Here is a 14,777-nt window from a genome sequence, read left to right as displayed (position 1 = left end):
TTTCTGAACATCCACCCTAACCCCAAGTAACAGGAAATCCGTCCCCCTTGCTCTGTCAGTGTCTTATTTGGAACTTATTCCCTGTGACGCACCCCGCCTTTTTTTTTTTTTTAAGGCAAATCAAGTTTCCATTGTGTGACCACCATCACCCCATCCCTGTGTACTTTCTGTGACTCACCAACAAGTGAACTCATGTTAGTCCCATTTTATTAGGACAACTTGCTCTGCCTTTAGAGACTATTCTCCTTTGTATAGGAAGATAATTATTAACCCAGTAATAGGCACTAATGTATTCTCTGGCTTTGAGGTAAGAGGATGACACAGGATCCACAAAATCAGTATAAATACTGTGTGTTCATCCAAAATAACCTGTTAAACAAAGGCATCAATGCAAGCATACACATTTTTTATACCGTGTTAACATCATAGAGTGTAAGTAGTGTCTGCTTCTTAGGTGGGATGTTTTAGTGGGTTACAAATGTACTTATTAAATTCTAAGAGGGCAGGGGAGATCTTACATACATGCAAATTCTGTTCTGGAGGACTGGGTTGGAATGCGAGTCTGCATTTCTAAGAGCAATAGCCCAACCGCCAAGGGATACATTTTGGAATAACAAAGAGGTAGAACTCCAAGGAGGAATTCTTGGAGGACATGGAACAGAAATGTGTGTTTGTATGTTTAAACTGATTTTCATTTTTTTTTTTTTTAATTTGAGAGAGACAGTGCACTCACACAAGAACAAGGCTGGGGGGGGGGGGGAGAATAGAGGGCCAGTAGCAAAGGGAGAGGGATAAACAGACTCCCACCTGAGCAGGGAACCCAACACAGGGCTCCATCCCAGGACTCGTGGCACCATGACCCAAGCCAAAGTCGGACAGTTCACCGACTGAGCCACCCAAGCATGCCTGAGTGGGTTTTATACCAATTATAGATTCTACTGGCAAAGCAAGAAAGACAACAACAATCCTTTCTCACCATTTCCTAGTTTCTAGAGCACTCCTAACACTTGTTCATAAATTAAGGGGAAATGGGTGATAACCATCTCAGAGAATAAATAAATTATTCTATTTTTTTTTTTAATCTTTTTTTTTTTTTTTTTAAAGATTTATTTATTTATTTATTTATTTAACAGAGAGAAATCACAAGTAGGCAGAGAGGCAGGCAGAGAGAGAGAGAGAGAGGAGGAAGCAGGCTCCCTGCTGAGCAGAGAGCCCGATGCGGGACTCGATCCCAGGACCCTGAGATCATGACCTGAGCCGAAGGCAGCGGCTTAACCACTGAGCCACCCAGGCGCCCAAATTATTCTATTTTTATAGGAATATTTTGTCAAACATCTAGTGACATGGAAAGGATCAAGTCTTCACCAAGGTGTTCTGACTTAGAGTCACTCTAAAATGAAAGAGAGGTCATTATGCAGAGAGACCCTAAAGCAGTGTTCATAGCAGGGGTCAAACCTGAGAAGAACGAGGGAAACAAGAACTGATTCACCCAGCACAGATCTGCCATTGTACATTCAAGGACACACCCAGAGATTTAGAAAGTGGTTACCCCCAAAGGAAAAGTGACAGAATAGAAACTTGTCATGATGACTACTTTAAGAAACATTTTCAATGATACGATACATAAATCTTTTTGCCCATGATGATTTTTGTCTTTTATTCACAATGTCAACACAAACACACAGAATGACAGAAAGGGAACAGCTCTTATTTCTGAGTCTACTAGGATGAGGGATAGAAGCAAAAAATGTTCACCTGGAGCCCAGAAGTCTGACCTATCTATGGTCTCTATGATCTCTATGGATGGTTCTAGAACCATCACATAAGGGCAAACTGCTGCATTCCGGTTAGATCTTGTGACTGCCTACAGTTAATACAGCTACAATTAATACAGAACTCATTAGCACCAGAGAAATCTTGCAAAAGTAGTAAAAGCACATTCAAAGAAACAGTGATGATCTTACACTCCCTGCACACCCCCATTAACACTAAGCAGAGAACCACCAGGTTCATCACCACCTGGCCAGAAATCAAGAGCACAATGCTTAACCCACTGAGCCAACCAGGCGCTCCTGTTTTTCACATTTTAAGGAGCAAGACTCACTCCCTGGGATTAACCTGCGAACTCTCTGAGTGATTCTGGATCTCTTATCCATCCTGTTTATTTATGCATTTTCTTAACCCTGGGATGCACAGAGTTGATAAAGCATTCCCATGGGACATAAATGAAAATGCTTTCCTCCGCTGATGTCCCAAGGAAATATTTTCAATACATACGGGACTTTACTTAATTCAAAGTGACAACGGTTGGTGGCCTATTGAAACACAGGTTCTAAGAAGGCAGAGGAGGATCTGGGATACCGGGGAGAAGGGTTCTAAAGACCTAACTTTGAGTATTATTTCTGAAAAGGTTTTAAAAATAGGTACAAATATAAGGAAGAAACATCAGAGCTACAGAAATCAAGATTCGCAATTTCTGAACAAGAGGAATTTCCCGAGAAAAGGATGACGTGACCTGGGAACTGGGACTCATGACTTACGGAGCACCCAGCCATTCCTGCTCTCGCGTCGCCCTCTAGATTTCTTTCTCACAAGGTTTCTGCGGAGAAATCACAGTTGTGTCACAGGAACTGCTTTTAACATCGCTGAGGGAGACTATTCACCCAATAATGGCTCAGCTACAGGCAGGATCCTAAAATGCAGAAAAGGCCCAAATTCCTAGCCTTTGTGGCAGGAGCTAATCAGAAACCCTGAACTCCTGCTGAAAGAGCAATCCCTGCCTTTTCCTTCTCTGCTTTCAGGGAGGTCTCCCCTCCCACAGATGCCCACAAATTTGGCTTCAGTGTAGGAACCCTGTTCTCTAGAGACCTGACCCTGCAGACTCACGGAGAGACTCTCTTACCCGTCCAGGAGCCAAAGACCGCTCTCCACTCATAAAATAAGCCAAAGCCCTCTTGCTCACCGCTGGCCTCACTGAGAATCACCTGGAGCCTGTAATTAACACAACAATGATGTCTCCACCCAAACCAACAGACAGACTCTGAGGGGGAGGCCAACAGATCAGATCCTTTTGAATCGTCCAACCTCATCCTATAGGGAAGCATCTGGGAGGACACCATGCAAACAAAGCAGGGGAACCAAGGCTGGGGCTGGGAGCACAGTTCGAGCCCTGTTTTCTCCAGACTAGAGTTTCTGGAGATTGCCTCCTTCTCCCCTATCCGCTACATGACAGACGAAACTTTCCCATATAAATGCAAATGTCTCGTTCAAAGTAAACACAGGATTTCAGAGTTTTTCCTTTATCCTCTGTTTATTTAAAATACCAGTCTAAAATAATCTTGAGACCAAGGAGACACCTTTTAGGTGACAAATTGCTCCCCTTCCATAGGTAAATGTTTATTTTCATAACCACCTGCCACACAATTTTCCAAAGTGAATGTATGTTTTTACCCTCCAATCAGCAATATGAGAATTCTTTTTTTTTTTTTTTTTTTTATGACAGATTCCAAGTAGGCAGAGCAGCAGGCAGACAGAGAGGAGGAAACAGGCTCCCCATTGAGCAGAGAGCCTGATGCAGGGCTCGATCCCAGAACCCTGGGATCATGACCTGAGCTGAAGGCAGAGGCTTCACCCACTGAGCCACCCAGGCGCCCCAATATGAGTACTCTAATTCTCAGCATTCCCACTGAAATATGGGGTATACATTCTATTTTATGCATTGTAGAAAATATTGACTGCTTTCTCAACTGTAAAATAGGAAAAGGTCTTACTACAGTTGTCCTGGTGCCTAAAAAGGAAACCACTTAAAAATATCAAGTTGGGGGCGCCTGGGTGGCTCAGTGGGTTAAGCCACTGCCTTCAGCTCAGGTCATGATCCCAGGGTCCTGGGATCGAGTCCTGCATCAGGCTCTCTTCTCAGCAGGGAGCCTGCTTCCTCCTCTCTCTCTCTCTCTCTGCCTGCCTCTCTGCCTACTTGTGATCTCTCTCTGTCAAATAAATACATTCTTTAAAAAAAAAAAATCAAGCTGAAGAAAAATCCAAATGGCTCCCTTAATGTTTCAGTGAGACTCCAGGACAAGCTAAGCAACTTTCTTTCCCTCTCTTCTGTAAACCTCCCTCTTCTCATCTCATCCCCTCATTTCGGGAACCTGGTTCCACCCTGACAGCATGGTCAATGGGGCTGGCAGCACAGATACAATTCCTCTGGAAATTGGCCATTACCCAGCATCTCCCTACAAAAACTCGACCCCTTCCTCTGGGGGCGCTGCAGTTTTTTCATGGCTCCAACTTGCTGAGGCCTCCTTGGCTGGCAAAACTATGGCTGAAGCTATGGCTGCCCTTGATCCTCAGCTTTGTCTGCACATCCTGTTCTGGGGCTTGTTAGGTCCCCCCCAAAAATGGGTCTCTGATTAAAGGAGCGAGACTGACATAAAGCAAAGGTCAAGCAAAGCTTTATTCCACACCAAGCATCAAGAATCAGACTGAATGTTCGGGGATGCACCTCTTATAAGAGAGGGCAACCTTTCTGTTTCACAGACTATATTTTAAGGGCAAAGGCCATGTGGTTGGGCCTGACCATGCACAGGTGGCTAGTGAAACTGTATCACACACAGAAAGCCTCACAGACATGCTAGGTGACCAATTGAATGACAATTTAGCCTAGTAGACATTTGAACCAGCCTATCACCTTGGTCAGAACTGGGTAGGGCCCATACTCCTTGGTAACTAGGAAGACAGTATGCATCCCCCCACTGATCGGATGTCTCCACCTGGCCTGGCCCACACTTGTATTTGAGCTTTGTTACCTGGGGCTGGTTTTTGGGACTTGTTTTTAAGTACGTCCCCTGGGGGAAGGGGAGCAGGGACAGTTTAAGGGTTAAACAACAAGGTTATTAGGTTATTATTTAACCTTAATGAAAGCCTCTTGCTAAATAGGTCCATACAGGCTGAAGTGTGGGGGTCAGTTCATACAACAGAATGAATGTGAGGAGAGGAAAATTTGTTTTCCTCACTCCATTCTCCATTCCTTGGTTTGTTGAATACTTAAAATGAGGTAAGACAGATGCATGAGAAGAAGAAAAAAAAATTTTTCTTAATTATGAGAGCCTGAAAAACACGAGACTCAAAGACAGACAATGGAAGCTTGCATGCCACAGTGACTTAAAAAAAGGAGGGAGGGATTTAGAATTGCAAACAGGAGTCATAAAGTAACAGGAGAATGGAAAGGTGAAATCGACTTCGAATAATGCTTTGCCCCTCCAGGTAGACAACTCTTGAGGATGTAAAAAGTTAATCTTTGGTGTCCGCAGTCTTCCTGATCGAGGTCCTCCATCTAATCGATTCTTAGTATGTATCACAGACAAAGAAGGTAATTTGTACCTCCTATTTCTGCATACTTTATACTTTTGGCACCTTCAAGAAGCAGGGCAGAGAGAACCCAGAAGAGCCCGGGGGCGGAAGTTGGGACTCCTTAGCTTCCCTAGGTCGGCCATCTTGGAACACAGGTTTTCCTTGTCACTACAGGAGTTTTCATCCTCAGTTTACACATGTCCTAGTGATTTACAAGGAAGAAGCTTACTTATCATATCTATAGCCTAACTTCAGAGACCCATTATCTCATTTTCCTGAGGCCCTAACATCACCGTCCCCTCCACAATTGAGGGAGGCTGAGGCAGAAGGAAAGGTATGTAAAATTAAATTTCTTTTAAACCTGAAACCAAATCAAAATGATGTGTGATAGAAGAATACAACAGTCCTCCAGGAAGTTGGTGACTGTCTTCATATCTGTAGCTCACTGGAGGGAAAAACAGCCTTTGCTTGACAATAACTAGGTCCCCATTCTTTTGAGAGTCTTCTTTCACATATGACAGTCCTTCAGGACACCCCGTTTGTCCTCAATGCCCCAGCTCCCAATTATATAATCAGTGACACATCAGGAAAATGAGCAGCTCTTTCTGCCTAGGGGTCCTGTCCCAGTGCTTTAAGAAACCACTGATTTACACCAAAGACATCTCAATAATTCTTTCTTGGTCATCAGCTCCAGATTCCACCCCACTAAACCTCACCTATATTCCAAAACTCCGTCAAGTTCCATATTGCTTATTGGTGGATGGACAGAGTCATGAGAGCCTATAAGAACGTAGCAACCAGGGACGCCTGGGTGGCTCAGTTGGTTAAGCAGCTGCCTTCGGCTCAGGTCATGATCCCAGCATCCTGGGATCGAGTCCCACATTGGGCTCCTTGCTCCACAGGGAGCCTGCTTCTCCCTCTGACTCTGCCTTCCACTCTGTCTGCCTGTGCTCACTCTCCCTCGCTCTCTCTCTGACAAATAAATAAAATCTTAAAAAAAAAAAAAAAAAAAAAAAGAACGTAGCAACCAGCACTTATCAGCACTTGCTAGATCCTTATCCTAACTACGCAGGCTGTTAAGTCAGCCTTCTGGGCTAAAAGTGAGTGTTTTTGTTTCTATGTCTCATCTTTTCACGAAGTAACAATTTTCTGTCCTTAAGTTACTTTTTTGTAGCTCCAAGTTTTCTTTATATTCCACTTCATTTGCACATAGTATTAGTTTCAGCAGGAGAATTTCTATTTTCCACTTACATACAACACCCAGCAGTCATCACGGTGTGCTACTTAACCCATCACCCATTGCATCCACCCCTCCCACCCACTCCCTATCCAACCACCCTTAGGTTGTTCTCGACAGTTAGGAGTCTGTCCTGTGGGGGCCCCCGGGTGGCTCAGTCATTGAGCATCTGCCTTCAGCTCAGGTCATTATTCCAGGGTCCTGGGATCAAGCCCCACATTGGGCTCCCTGCTCAGTGGCAAGGCTACTGCTCCCTTTCCCCCTGCTTCTGTTCCCTTTCAAATAAAATTTGCTTTTTAAAAAAGATCTTATTTATTTATTTATTTATTTGACAGGGAGAGGTCACAAGTAGGCAGGGAGGCAGGCAGAGAGAGAAGGGTATGGAAAAAGCGAAATCCTTCTTGAATATGGTGCTTTCAGTTTGCAGTGTAGAGAAATAAGGCATCTGACTGGGAAGATCTCACTGTTAATAAAATGGCATGTGATGAAACCAAAGAAATTTGTTACTTGAATTGTATCATAACCTCATTTTGGTGAGGACTAGTCTTCTTCTGGTTATAAGTCACAGACTCTGAGAAGGTGTGTGATCCTGCTTCTGTTTGTGTACCTGAAGTTGTCTTGTGGCCAGCAATGGAAATCAGTGCTTCTGATCTGCATCCCTTCTTGAAACACTTGGGCTGGACTGTTACAGGCAGAAATGCTCACTGCTGAATGGCTACTCCAACAATTCCGAGCCATGGAAAGAGGCAGAGCCTAGAACTACACTTACTATCATGCTGAGGAAAGAGAAGAAGGTACCACACAGCAGAGAAGCAGCTTCCCTGAAGGATCACCCAACCACACTGGATCTGACCTTGACTGGGGTGATCTACATAGGAAACGAGGGAGCAATCACAGCACATACCTTGCTGATCTGGCCTATTGCACTGTCCAGAAGGCTTCTTCATCTCAAACATCTATTCTACTGTGTGACATCTTAAAGCTGCCCACATGATTGCATCATCCAACACCCTCCTCCATCCCTTGTCACGGATCTGGGCAGGGATAGTACAGTAATCACTGACTCCCAACAGTACTAGTCCTTAGGAAGACACAGGAGGTCAATCAAATCAACAAGTTAAAGAGGACTTTCCTACTCCTGAGAAACCTGCATTTTCCATTTCTTTTCCCCATTACATGTATTCATCAGATGACACCAGCAAGAGCTGCCTGTGTCTTTGCAGTGACTAAAAGGAGCCACCTCCAGGTCCCTCCCCACATGGGAAAGAGTTCCTCACATTTCCTTTCAATAGGTCTTGTCTTTCTCTTGAAGGATGGTACCTTCCTCAAATTTTACTTAGATTCACATCTCACATCATTCATATTGGAATTAATACCCATTGGCTTTCCATCTGTCTAATCTCAAGGAAGCATTTTCTGAGGACACTCTCTCCATAGGACAGGCAAGAAAGAATGGTTGTGGTGCCTACGTAGCTGGAAAGAAAAATGAGGGAAAATACAACTGGAGATCTGGAGATAACTTCTACATCTAGGGAGTCACTAGGGAAACTCAGGACACTTCTCCTCCTCTACATGCTAATTCTTCATCTTAAATATTTTCTGTCTCTTCCTGGGCTACCACATGACTCCTATTGGGATAGATTTCTCTTTCTTATGGGGTATCTATGACACACACAGCATGGTCATATGCACATGTGTACCTCATAGACACATCAAAATACCACTCAGTGTAAGACATGGGCACATGCTTTCATTTGGGGCCATGGTGCCGTGCTAGAGAGTCCCAAGTCTGAATCCCAAGTCTAAGTCCAGAATATGCCATTCTGACTAAAACAGATTTAGGGAAGGTCTGGGGGAGGGGGAGTCTTATCTATGGGTCATGGGAGGGAAGGCATTGCAAGAAATAGAGATGGGGGAGCCTGGGTGATTCAGTGGGTTAAAGCCTCTGGCTTCAGCTCAGGTCATGATCCCAGGGTCCTGGAATGGAGCCCCGCATCGGACTCTCTGCTCAGCAGGGAGACTGCTTCCTCCTCTCTCTCTGCCTGGCTCTCTGTCTATTTGTGATCTCTTTGTGTCAAATAAATGAATAAAATCTTAAAAAAAAAAAAAAAAAGGAAATCATTTTGAAAGCTTTCTTATTCCTGACCTTTTCCCAACCCCATAGTGTAAAACCAGCTACCCCTTAGGACCCTGGTGGCAGCAACTGCCCTTCCCCTGTCCTCATGCTTTAATAAACCAACATTTTGCACCAAAGATGCCTCGGGAATTTTTTTTTTTGGGTCATCAGCTCCAGACCCCACCCCACTGAAGCTCACCTATATTCCAAAACTATGGCAGACAGAGCCAGAGCGGGGGATTGTACTGAACATGGCACTGAGTACAGACAGGATGTTCCCATAATGCACTGCAGCAGCTTCCCTGAATGGTCCCCTATCTACAGTGGCTCAAATCTTGATTGGGCTTTTATCCCTGGGAGAGCAGTGCTTGACTTCAACCACAGCATACACCTTGCTGATTCTGCCTACCCCAGTGTCCAGAAGGCTTCTTCACCGCCAACAGCTACTCTACCATGTGACTTTTGAAAGCTATGCCCACATGAGTGCATCACCAATACCCCTCTTTAGTTTTAGTAAATGGAGAAAAATATTGTTCTGTACACCTATTTCACGGCAACTTACATCAATGCTATAAGCCTAAGCAGTGTCTCCGTTTAGATTTTCTTCGTTCATGTTGTGTATTACACAGTTCTCATCTTCCAAGGAAAATTTGGGATGCGTGAGTCCCCCTGGATGCAGCAGGGCATCGAATGCCGTTGACCGAGCAAAAATCAGGCTCACGGATTCATACACCCAGTACGAGTTAAGTCAATCTCCAGAAGTGATTTGAGAATAAAATACATTAATATTTGTTGGTCACAAACCTCAAAAAAGGCACAATATAACAAAATGCACATCGGAACAAATTGTATCCTTGTAAAAACTCCCCCACTGAATCTTTCCAACGTAACAGCATATGCATTTTCCAAGTGTTTAACTTGATCTTTTTCCTTGGACTAATGAGTACTGTCTGAATGGAGGGACTGATACACTCCTTTTACTTGATATCTGTCACATTTATTGTCATTAGATGTTCAGAGTTTTCTAATTATTTGTATGAATCAATTTACCTTTAGCACTTTCTGTGTTTGCGAACATGTAAATTAAAATGAGGGTCTTTCCACAATCATCATGTTTCTAGGATTTAAATCTAGAATCCATTTTGGGATATTGAGTCTAGACTGAATTCCAGTTAAAGGTCTCACCACATTCATCACATTTTACCATGTTGCTCCCATATGCTAACTACGATGTTGTGAGTTTCAGGGAGAGAGAGGGTGGACTTTTTTACATGTGTATAGTTATTCTCTAGTTATATCCGATGCAAGGTCTGTGATGTAAGGGTTTTACAATCCTTAGTCCTAGTCTTTACATTTTTAAAGTTTTTTGCCAGTATGACTTCTATGATGGTTACTCAAGTGTGAGCGCTGGTAAAAGGCCTTGCCACATTCTTCGCATTTGTAATGTTTCTCTCCAGTAGGAGTTCTGTGATGCTTAAGAAGGTTTGATTGCAATGAAAAGGCCTTGCCACATTCCTTACATTTATAAGGATTCTCTCCAGTATGAATTCTGTGATGCTGATCAAGGTGTGAGCGCTTGTTAAAGGCTTTGCCACATTCTTGGCATTGGTAAGGACTCTCTCCAGTATGAATTTGGTGATGTTGAGTAAGGTGTGAAGGCCGGCTAAAGGCCTTCCCGCATTCTTGACATTGGTAAGGCTTCTCGGCAGTATGAATTCGGTGATGTTGAGTAAGGGCTGAAGTTTGGCTAAAGGCCTTACCACATTCCTTACATTTGTAAGGTTTCTCTCCAGTATGAATTCTGTGATGCACAGTAAGCAATGAGCTCCGGTGAAAGGCCTTGCCACATTCTTTTTTTTTTTTTTTTTTTTAAAGATTTTATTTATTTATTTGTCAGAGAGCGAGCGAGAGCGAGCACAGGCAGACAGAGTGGAAGGCAGAGTCAGAGGGAGAAGCAGGCTCCCTGTGGAGCAAGGAGCCTGATGTGGGACTCGATCCCAGGACACTGGGATCATGACCTGAGCTGAAGGCAGCTGCTTAACCAACTGAGCCACCCAGGCGTCCCCCTTGCCACATTCTTGACATTGGTAAGGTTTCTTTCCAGTATGGATTCGGTGATGTTGAGTACGCTCAGAAGGCCACATAAAGGCCTTGCCACATTCTTGACATTGGTAAGGTTTCTCTCCAGTATGAATTATGTGATGTTGGCTAAGCCCTGAGCTCCGGTGAAAGGCCTTGTCACATTCTTGACATTGGTAAGGTTTCTCTCCAGTATGAACTCGGTGATGTCGAGTAACGTCTGAACGCCACTTAAAGGCCTTGCCACATATGTCACATTGGTAAGGTTTCTCTCCACTATGAGCTCGGTGATGCTGAGTAAGGTCGCAGCGCCACTTAAAGGCCTTGCCACATATGTCACATTGGTAAGGTTTCTCTCCACTATGAGCTCGGTGATGCTGAGTAAGGTCGCAGCGCCACTTAAAGGTCTTGCCGCATACTTCACATTGGTAACGTTTCTCTCCAGTATGAGTTTGGTGACTTCCAGTAAGGGTGGAGGACAATGTAGACGCTTTCACACTCTTTGCCCATTTGTACTGTTTCACTCCAGTATGGATTGGCTTATGTCCCTTTACTGATGAAGGGTCCTTATAAGTTTTACCACATTCCTTGCATTTAGATATTTTGCATATTTGCAAGAACTGAGATAATGTCGAGTGCCAGTCAAAGGATTTACAACATTCCTTAGAAATACAAGTTTTCTTGCCCCTAGGAATTATCTTGTTTCTATTTGGTCTTGATGACTGACTAAACATGGTCCGTGGTTTTTTAGATGTGAAAGGGCTTTTTCCCTCATAAATTCTCTGATGATCAGCAACACTGGAGGACTGGTTATGAGCTTTCCCACATTCATTATCCTTGTGAGGACTGTCTCCTGAAAGGAATATACATACTGAGGTTAGAGCTTGGATGAAAGCCTTCCCCACATTTATCACATTCATAATGGTTCTTCACAAACCTAGTCCTGACACATTTGTGAGCATGGGAGCCCTGGTTCAATGTTTTCTCAGATTCAGTGCACTGAGCAACTCTGTCTCTGGTGAGAAGCCTCTGGTCATACTGTAGGTTCAACTCCTCAGTGAAGCCCCTATCTAGTGGATCTCACTGAGCACTTGGTTTTTTATTTCTGAATCTCTGACTTAAGGTCAGGCCAGTCCTATCTTCCAAATGGCTCAAATCATTATTCTCAGCATGGACTAGGTTACTCTCCAGATGTGTCGAATGGTCTGTCCACAAATCACTATGATGGAGTATCTGACTGGAGCTTGTGCTGACAGAAACATTCTGCCCTGCAGAAACTGTGGACTTCAAAATGGAAGATTTCCACAGACATTTATATCCTTCACCATTTGGGGCAGTGAGATTCTCATGAAAGGCAGTTGACCTGGATTGGAATTGTCTTTTCTGAAATCTTCGATGCCCGTCACTCTCCCCATCATTGTCCCAGTCTCTATATAAGTGTAAAATCTCAACAGCACTATCTTTGTATCTGTGCATTGATGGGTTTTGGAAAGAACCTTGTATGTTCTGCTTTAGCAGGAAACTCTGAGTGTCATATGAAGATACAGCTGAAAGATACCAAATAAAAGTAAAACCATTGTACTTACTACATTCGGAAGAATATACTGATGACTTCTAATACAGAGGCATCAAGTCAATCAGACAAAGTCAGAAAGATGGCTGAGAAGGAGTCATCAGGACTTCATTTCTCCATGGACACACAACATGGCACACAACGTACTGAGCACAGAGTCTAATAGACAATTCTGTGGTATCATCATGGTGTAGGACAAATCAATTTCCTGTATCTCTAACAATCAGGAAAAGGGTCACATGAGCTCAAAATTAGCAGAACGGTGGATATTGAAACAGAAAACTGAAATGAACCAACTATAGTAAAGTAAAGATAGGAATGTATTAACCACAGGAAGAGTTGTTTGTCAGAAAGATCAACAACATTGATAGCCCATGAACTAAATATAGAATAAAGAAAAGTGCAACTAAAACGAGATGTGAAAAGGCAAAAGGAGAGCATAACTGACTATAGGAATCAAATAAGAGGCAACAATGGATAATCGGGGAACACAAACTCACACCAAAAGAGGAGTATGAATGTAAAAAAAAAAAAAAAAAGTATGAACAATTTAGACTCTAGCATTCAGAAGACAAACAAACAAACAAACAAAAACCAAAACTGATCTATAACCACAAACCAGAAGGAAAAAGGAAAAAAAGAAAAAAATCCAACAAACAAAAATTGTGTGCCAAATGAATTCACTGGATATTCAAATAGATACTGAGAAAGGACTGCAAATCTCCTCAAACATTTCCAAGGAGTTACAGTCAGAGAACTAGTAGAACACTCTCTCTGTGATACCAGCATTACCAGCTCTTGAAAGCCAGACAAAGACACTACAAACAACAAAGTTTACAAACTACAGCCTGTGATGAATATTCACTCATAGCCCACAATAAATAGCAATCTCAATCAACAGCACATTTTCCCTTTTTACAAGATCATCAAGTGGGAATCGGATCTGGAATTAAGGGTGCTCCAACATACAGAAAACCATAAATTCAAGACTCCACATTAACAAAACAAAGGGCAAAAATGACATGATCATATTAAGGAAGACAGAATACAAATATGGGAGTATTGGACAACATGTCATGCTAAAAACACTCAACCTAGAGAATGAAGGAAACCCCAACCTAATGAATGCCACAGATGTATGAAAAGCTGAAACCTATTCAGTAGGGACAGTTTGCAAGCTTCTCCTCTATGATCAGCAGATAATGAATTGACCCCACCACTGCCTTTGAGTCGAGTACTAGATTCTCTATTCAGAACAATTATGCAACCATAAATATAGTAAAGGAATCTAAACTAAACAAGAAACAGTAAAAACTATCTCTGTTCACACATGGCATGATTACAGAAATCTGTAAAAGTCACCTTAATTTTTTTACTGTTTTTGGTCATTATTTGTTTATTTCTGCCAGTTTCCTGAGTACACTTTGCTTTTCATTTTTGTTATGTTATACAACACAGGTAACAAAAATGTTGGAACAAGCAACTTAATTTCTACCAGAAGAACTAAAAAAGGAAACAATGAGATGAAAGTTAGTAGAGAGGAATGCCTGGATGGCTCAATGGGTTAAGACTCTGACTTCAGCTCAGGTCATGATCCCTGGGTCCTGGGATCGAGTCCCGAATTAGGCTCTCTATTCGGCAGGGAGCATGCTTTCCCCCCTCTCTCTGCCTACTTATGATCTCTCTGTCAGATAAATAAAATATTTTTTAAAAGAAACTTAGTATAGGAATGAAAACTACAAAGAAAAATCTGAAATAAATAGCACATTAATACTAACAGAACACCGAAAGTAATGCCCATTTTGATCAAAAATAAAAGTGGTAAAACTCTAAATCCTACAAACTACTATATAATAACAAATACGGGGCGCCTCTGCCTTCAGCTCAGGTCAGGGATCCCATGGTCATGGGATGGAGTCCCCATATGGGGATCCAGACCTGCTCAGGCTCCAAGATCAGCAGGAAACCTATTTTTCCATCTCCCATTCCCAGTACCTATGTTCCCTCTCCTGCTAGGTCTCTGTCAAATAAACAAAATATTTTTATGTCTTATAAAGATTTTATTTATTTATTTAACAGAGATCACAAGTAGGCAGTGAGGCAGGCAGAGAGAGAGAGGGGGAAGCATGCTCCCTGCTGAGCAGAGAGCCCAATTTGGAACTCGAACCCAGGACCCAGGGATCATGACCTGAGCTGAAGGCAGATACTTTAACCCACTGAGCCACCCAGGCACCCAAAATAAATAAAATCATTAAAAAAAAAAAATTAGGGTAATTTAGAACAAAAGAAAGATAATGCCTAAAAAAGACAAATTATTAAGAATGAATTACTAACCTTGAACCAAAGAATTTGGAAATTATCTTAGACCAGTAAGAAGCATGAGGGTTGAATTTAGAAGAAATACTCTTCAAGCACAGAAAAGC

At 42.7% G+C, this 14,777-nt stretch overlaps 1 protein-coding gene across 1 annotated transcript in view; it reads right to left on the bottom strand.

Annotated features, from left to right (window-relative positions):
* Window positions 1-10,058: 10,058 nt before the first annotated feature.
* LOC309853307 (uncharacterized protein) overlaps window positions 10,059-14,777 on the bottom strand; it is a gene marked incomplete at its 3' end in the record, with an annotated part of 112,167 nt that continues 107,448 nt past the window's right edge. The window contains exons 4-5 of the mRNA XM_082711141.1: window positions 10,937-11,634; window positions 10,059-10,175 (exon numbers count right to left, since the gene is read on the bottom strand). Of these exons, the coding sequence (XP_082567267.1) occupies window positions 10,059-10,175; window positions 10,937-11,634 (815 nt within the window). The remainder of the gene's footprint in view (window positions 10,176-10,936; window positions 11,635-14,777) is intronic.

The sequence above is a fragment of the Mustela nivalis genome (genome assembly GCF_964662115.1).
Source record: "Mustela nivalis genome assembly, chromosome: 18".
NCBI classification, from domain to species: Eukaryota; Metazoa; Chordata; class Mammalia; order Carnivora; family Mustelidae; genus Mustela; species Mustela nivalis.
Note: the sequence above shows the minus strand (reverse complement) of the source record. Positions and strands in the feature narration are given on the sequence as shown.